General features: G+C 51.9%; 1 protein-coding gene across 1 annotated transcript; it reads right to left on the bottom strand.

Annotated features, from left to right (window-relative positions):
• Positions 1–213: 213 nt before the first annotated feature.
• LOC123443488 (sulfoquinovosidase-like) lies at positions 214–4,626 on the bottom strand. Its single transcript, XM_045119868.1, has 7 exons — positions 3,399–4,626; positions 2,268–2,400; positions 1,936–2,151; positions 1,685–1,840; positions 974–1,597; positions 726–842; positions 214–635 (listed from the first exon to the last, which is right to left on the bottom strand). Exons 1-7 carry the CDS (start codon positions 4,568–4,570, stop codon positions 258–260), a joined length of 2,796 nt encoding a protein of 931 aa, XP_044975803.1. The 5' UTR covers positions 4,571–4,626; the 3' UTR covers positions 214–257.
• Positions 4,627–6,984: the final 2,358 nt, after the last annotated feature.

Raw genomic sequence — 6,984 nt, 5'->3', positions numbered from 1 at the left:
CCCGCGTTATATAACTAACACGGTGTGGACCGATGGTGGTGGAGATGCCCTTTGTTCTGCTATTTTTCTTTCAAGAGCACACCAAATGCGTTATAGCTTAAAAAAATCTTGTTTGTTTGGAAAAACAGGGGTCTGCTCCCCTGCTCGAATGAAATTTGGCATGGCGTCCAAGACGGCTGCAACGACTTTTCCAGTTTCCAGTTACTCGTCCAATTGAGAACCAACTGTTTGGTTGTTGTTTCCATTTACTCGTCCAGTTAAATTACACCGAGGTCTCTCAAATTTCTTGTAAACCTTTCACCAACGGGTGACCCAACCCTCACAAACACGGCCGGGCAGCCGACGCCGGCACTGACCTCGGCCTCGAACCCGTGCACCGTGGCCTCTCCTACGCTACCGTGCCCGCTCCTGCGCCCACCGCCGAACTCTTGGCCGGTCCACACGTGCCTCCACGACCCCCCGTCCGACGTCGGGAAGTAGGCGGTCACCGCGGTCCTGCCCTTGTCCAGGACCGGCACCACCAGCATCTCCGTCCCGACCAGGAACTGCTGGTACGTCAGCTCCTGCACACGCCGGTCCTCCGGGTAGTGCAGGAAGAGGTGCCGCGCCACGGGGAGGCCCTTCTCCGCCGCCTCCTGCATGCCATGCCAAGAAATCAAAAAGAATTACTCGTACTAGTGGTAGCGCTAGCAGAAGGGCATGGCGTTTGGGCCATGTTTGTGTACCTTGACGAGGTGGATGCGGTAGAACTCCCAGGCTTTGTACATCTTGGCGCAGCGCGCGAAATGCGCGAGGGTCCGGCTGTTGGAGTAGAACTGGCAGTTGGACCCGGGCTTGTTCCCCTGCAACACAACAAATCGGTGCATCATCCGAATCATCATGCGTGCGTGCGTCGGTGCGTGCGTGCGTGCGTGCGTGCTTCATCAATCATCATCCAATAGTTGTAGTACGTGTGTGTGTGTGGTGCTGGTACCTCGTGGGTGCGGAAGACGACGGTGAAGGCGTTCACCTCCATCCACCGCATGAGGAGCTCCTCGCTCCGTCGGTATCGCAGGAGCGGGAGGTCGACGGTGCAGTACCCGCCGGCGTCGCTGTGGTTCAGCGGGATGCCGGAGAGGCCGCCGCTGAGCAGGCCCACGACGCTGCTCTTGATGCCGTCGTTGGCCTGCCAGCTCACCATCTGGTCTCCCTCCCAGAAGAGCATCGCCCACCTGGAGCTCTCCCTGAACCCCGCCCGCACGAAGAACACCAGCCCTTCCTCCGGCTTGCACTCGTCGGCAAACTCCCGGTTGACGCGCGCCCACAGCTCCGGGTACCGGTTGTGCGCCGCCACGGGGTCCTCCCCCGAGTGGAGCCGCGCGTCCAGCGGAAGGCCCTCGCCGAAGTCGGCCATCCAGCCGCTGACGCCTTCGTCCGCCATCCCGCGCAGGATGCCCTTGAACCAGGAGCACGCCTCCGGGTTGGTCAAGTCCAGCATGGCCACGTCGAACGCCGTGTTGGGCATCATGTACGGCTCGCCGGCCTCGTCCCTCACCAGGATCCCCAGCTCCTTGGCCTCCTCGTACAGGTGCCGCCTCGCATTCCCCTTCTCACACACCTGCCATGCATCGAGTGTATATATGGAATTTTCACCAAAACATGGAGCTCCGGCTGATCGATCGGGGCAGGGATGCACGGCACCAACCGGGACGAGGCAGGGATTGCAGTATGTCATCGTCCTCACGCCGTCGCTCCGGAGGTCGCGTATAAGATCCTTCCAGCCGGCGTAGTGATCGTCGTCGACCTCCCAGTTCCACCAGAGCTGCGACCCGATGGCCGTCTTCCTCTGTCCAACCCAATCCTGCACAATATGCAACATGCAGTGGTTCAGACTTGAGAGCTGGGTGTTTTCCTTCCCAAGTGCTTCTTCCTTCCTTGAGAGTTGAGACCGGAGACCTGCAGCCAGAATGCGGAGACCGGGACGTCGTGGTCTTGCAGCTGGCTCCACACACGGCGGACGGCGTCCGTGCCGCCCTGCATGCCGACGACCGCGCCGGAGGTGATCCATCTGGGAAGAACCGGCGGCCGTCCGGTCGACCCCGTGTAGCTCGTGATCAGCTCGGTCGGTGACTCTCCCTCTAGTATTCTTCCCTGAACCGAATTCCCGTAAACCTGCAAAACACAGCATGGAGTTGCTCAATCGTTCGTTCGTGCACAGCGGAGTTGAGTTGGACTGTCGGTCAGCTCAATCGGAGACTGCTTATGTAATAGACTGGCTGAATGGCTACCTGAATCTGCACTCTGTCAGGCTTTGTGAGGTCAAATATAGAATAATCGTATCCCTCCAGGTACAAGGACCTCATCTTGGAGGTCATGTAGAAAGGAGATGGAGCATACGTGGTGCTCCAGTTTCCTCCCGACCTAGAGAAAATCGCCACGAGTTGAACACCACAACGGAGCATCTCATAATCCAAATACAAAAAAAGTAGGACTGGTTAAAATGGCAACAAAATCACCTTGTCTTGTCTGGCCATGACAAAGTGAGAGAACTGTGGAAAATGGAGTAGGAGTTCCAAGCGCACACGCGCAAGACAACTGTGACAATCTGTCACTGTCGCTAGCTGTGAGTCGTTACACTCACCATCATTGCCATCTTCATTTTTTATTTTTTTTGCGAGGGACACCATCATCGCCATCTTAAATGCTTGTACGTTTCAAGTTTGTTAAGGCTGGTCACAATGAGGAGGAACTTAGCAGTAACATTACATACTCCAATACAACTTTGCTTATGTGGCACATATTTAATGAAGAGAGAGGTGTTTGTGGTAACTAGCTAAGTTACCGGAACATCACACACTCCAACAAACAATGAGTCTATAGCCTAATAAATGCATTGTTGCATGACACTACATATATGTTACTCCCCATTATGAAGGTAGGAACATAGTCTAGAAAAGTGTGTAGGTTCCTACCTTATGTTACTCCCCATTGTGACCAGCCTAACGGATGCAACGAGCGACATTCCAATCCATACATGATGCCCAAGCTCTTGAATCTTAATGGTCAAACTTTTGAATATTTGACGGTTCAAAATAAATAAATTACAAGAATGCTAAAAGTCTGATGTCATATTTTTAATCATGGTAAATCAAACGTATTTCCTTGGATTTGCCATTGCTTGCTAAAGGAAGTTGACTTGTCATCCTCGTGACAATATAATTTGTTATTTTGAACGTCCAATTTGTCATGCCCAAAATTTTGACGCTTTGTTTTATAGCGAAATTCATAATTTATTATTTCACAAAGATGGTCGTAATATGGAATTTATTTATATTATTTTAAAATATACTGTATCTGGATTGAAAAGCACAATCAACAAATATTTGTAAAAGAACGCGGGGAATCTATAACTTATTTACCTGTAGCTGATGAGATTGGCAGCGAAAGTGATGGGCTGGTCTCCCCTGCCAATCCCCTGCTCCTGCACAAGAACGGGCACCCTTCTCCCCTTGAACTCCATGTAGCTGAATTGCTCGCCGAAGCCGTAGAACCGCTCGTCGCGGTCGCTCGCGTACGTGAGGAACACCCGGTTGAACTCTTCCGGCCGTGCCTCCTCGTCCGCCGACGCTCTCTCTGGCGACGGCAGCAGCGCTGAGACCTCCTCCTGGGGCTGGGGCGGGAACCCGGCGGAGAGCTTCTTCTTCTTGCTCATGTTCCTATGGATTCGCCCTGCCAGGCGGAGCCGAAGGCTCAGGAGGGTGATCCGGTGGGGCCTTGGAGCTGTCGTGGCCGCCGGTGTTGGACTCGAAGGATCGGCGTGGCCGCAGCTCCATTGGTAGTCGGCGATCTTGACGCTGAACGACACTTGCGTGTCGCTCTTCTCCTCCAGGAAGACCCAGTACCTCGCTGACAGGACCGGCTTTCCAGCGCGAGCCCTGGCGCGCAGGCCGCAGCAGCACGACGACGCCGGATCCGCCTTCTTCGCAGACACGACCCCGGTGATCAACAGCACCGGGAACCGTGTCTGGTCAGACGCTTCGAAGACGGCGCCGCGCAGGGAGTCGGCGCCGGTCTCCACGTCGCGGCGGTACAAGGCCCTGATCCTGTCGACGCTCTGGCGGTCGGGGACAAGGCGGGCGCGTCCGTCACGGAGCGCGAACGACCCGCGGCACTCGTCGGCCTCGGTGGTGGCGGAAGCCGCGGAGACGAAGGCGACGCCGGGGATGGTCTCCCACATCACGCGGCTGGGAGGCTCGCCGCCGGAGGAGGAGGAGGAGACCCGTGCAAGCGAGACCGCTCCGCCGAGCGAGGGATTCCAGCTCAGGCGGAATCGGGAGCCGACGGGGTAATCGTGGGCGTGGGCGAGCTTGGACAACGGGCCGAAGGAGAGGGGCGGCGCGGCATCGCCGCTGCGGAAAGCGGAGGCCGGGACGGCGCGCGGGAAGGGGTTGTTGAGGCGCGCGCTGTGCTTCTTGGTGGTCTTGGGCTTCGCAGTCGCTGGCGACGCCATGGCGGTGGCGGGAGAACTGGAAGAAGCTCGCGCGCGGGGTGCTCTACTGGACTTGGGATTGGGAAGCCCGCCATTGCCCATTGGCTGAAATAGATCCTGGAATGAGGAAGGATGGGGACGGGACGATGCGCCCGGACGCCTTCATTTTTTACCCACGTCGAACGCAAATCTAAAGTTTTCAGCACACGCTTGAAATGAATTAGTGTCTGGATGTCAAAGAAAAATACTATCAACCGACGTGGACGATGTTACTACTGTTTGAACTGATTGGTTTACCACGGTGGTCACTAGCTCACTAGCCAGGCATCAAAGTTCTTTTATTGTGAATCCAGGCACCAAAGTTCTTTTTCATGAATAGGCTTGCCTATCTTTGGATGAAAAAGCCATGGGTTATAATTGATATACGTCGTTTGTTAAAGCATCTACTCTCTCCATCACAGTATATTGGACGTATCTCACAGGGCTATGGGACCTAGATGTTTTTTATTGATAGGAAAAACCGAGCCGACGAGTTGTAAAAGCATCTAATTAATCGTAAAACTGACGCATTAGTAACCCCGTCCACTAAACGAGCGACTTCCTCGCATGCATTGGTAGAGACGGTTTTTAAAATACCCTAATTAATAGGCTAATTAATGTTATGCACCTTATTTCCTTTTAATTGTAAAAAATTATCGTTTTAAAAATATGTCCAATATACTGCGATGGAGGGAGTACTAGAAAACCTCGAGGCCCTGATTTTCAAACAATATTCGAAAGACCTCCGAGTTCCAAGCCATCAAGGCCGCTGTCATATTACAGTATTACGCATCTTTTCATTTAGAACGAGTTGGAAAATTACAGGATTGGGTATAACTTAAAATGCACGCGCAAGAAGTGGCAACAAGGTTGATCAAAACAGAGAAACATGGATGCTCAACCTAGATACCAAAGTTCATGGCACGCTCTTATAAGTAAAGTTCAACCTATGTTCGATGAACCTTTATTATGTGCTCATGTGAAGATATTCCTGAACAAAGTGATGTGCATAATTTTTTATCCAAATGATAAGTGTCATACGTGTGACATGAGGCACTTTAATTCTGACATTTTTACAAGTAAAGTTATCGTCCGAAAAAAATAAATAACGGAAACTTGTCATCCAAAAAGGTAATTGTTATGTTTGACAACTAAAGTTGTCATTCTCACGTCAGTAATCTTGTCATAGAAAACACTGGAAATTATCGTGTGTTCGTGCCATACGTGTAACCCTTATCAAGGTTATTTTTTTATTGATATAACCGTACACTGTGTTGGAAGGAAGATAAAATCAGTTACCTTTTTCATTCTAATCCTATATATCTATACATAAGAGATTCATCCCCACTATTTTATTTATCTTGACATACAACATATCTACATCATCAAATAGGTTCATCGTGTAGAAACGATTACCCCTAACTCTTTATGCACGTACAATTACCAACACTTCATGCACGTACAATTACTAACACATCATGCCACAAATCATTCATGCACTCTCATGCTGGCCATAGTGGGGTTATCATAGCTAATAACATAGTCTTGGTACTAGCAAACATGGTGATGTGGCAAGTAATTAAAGAAGAGAGAGGGTTATGGTAACATAGGTAGATATCGTATCATGTTAAATGCTATGCTACTATGTGTCATGCATGTCAATAAAGAAGAACACCTATGATACTAGTTTATGATACTATGCACTATGAAGGTAGTATCATACAATAGTAACATATGCATCTATACTACTATTAAACAAGCAAACAAAAACTTTCCTACGTGCACCCAGTAAATTAAGCCACAACACCGCACGAACCGATCAACACCGTACAATTAGCCCCACAAATCTTAATCTAACGATCATCACTGATTTAATAGTTTTATGGTGTGCATTTAGCAATTTCCAACGACTCACCGTACTCAACCAGCGGAGGATGACCGCATCTCTTCTCGCCCCTGCCTCCTCGCACCTATCGCCGCCGCCCCTTGCTAAAATTCCGACGGCGCACAACCTTCGTTCATCGAGCAGCGGCAGCAGAGCGAGGTGCAGCAGGCTCAGCCTACATCAACGGGCGACGTGGTCTCTCTCCTCCATCGAGCAACAGCGGCCATGCGGGACGCAGCAGGCCAATTGGCCAATCAGCTCCCTCTCCTCATCCTGCCATCCAAGAACCACACACGTAGGAAACAAAATCCTACGCGCCGCAACCATCCAAGAACCCGCAACCTGTCGCATCCCCCGTCCGTCGAGACCATCACTGTATACAGGAGGAGGAGAAGGAGTTGCGCGGTGGCGGTGCCATCCGATCCGATCCGGCCGGCCGACCCGCGCCGGAACCAATCATCCCGAGGAGCTCGCGATCGCGATCATGAACGGAGGTATGGGCATGGGGGGAGGAGGCGGGCGGCAGGAGCTGTCGGCAGACAACGTGCGGGGGATAGTGCTCGCGCTCCTCTCCAGCGGCTTCATCGGCTCC

Source organism: Hordeum vulgare, chromosome 3H, assembly GCF_904849725.1.
Source record: "Hordeum vulgare subsp. vulgare chromosome 3H, MorexV3_pseudomolecules_assembly, whole genome shotgun sequence".
Classification (NCBI taxonomy): Eukaryota; Viridiplantae; Streptophyta; class Magnoliopsida; order Poales; family Poaceae; genus Hordeum; species Hordeum vulgare.
This window is presented reverse-complemented; position numbering and strand designations above follow the sequence as displayed.

What these genes read in the sequence shown, in the direction of transcription:
- LOC123443488 (XM_045119868.1), bottom strand. Translation starts at nt 4,570, where the DNA reads ATGGGCAATGGCGGGCTTCCCAATCCCAAGTCCAGTAGAGCACCCCGC. An exon ending in CTGACAGAGTGCAGATTCAG is followed by an intron (nt 2,152 to 2,267) that starts GTAGCCATTCAG and finishes TGTGTTTTGCAG; the next exon opens with GTTTACGGGAATTCGGTTCA. An exon ending in TCTCCGCATTCTGGCTGCAG is followed by an intron (nt 1,841 to 1,935) that starts GTCTCCGGTCTC and finishes CATATTGTGCAG; the next exon opens with GATTGGGTTGGACAGAGGAA.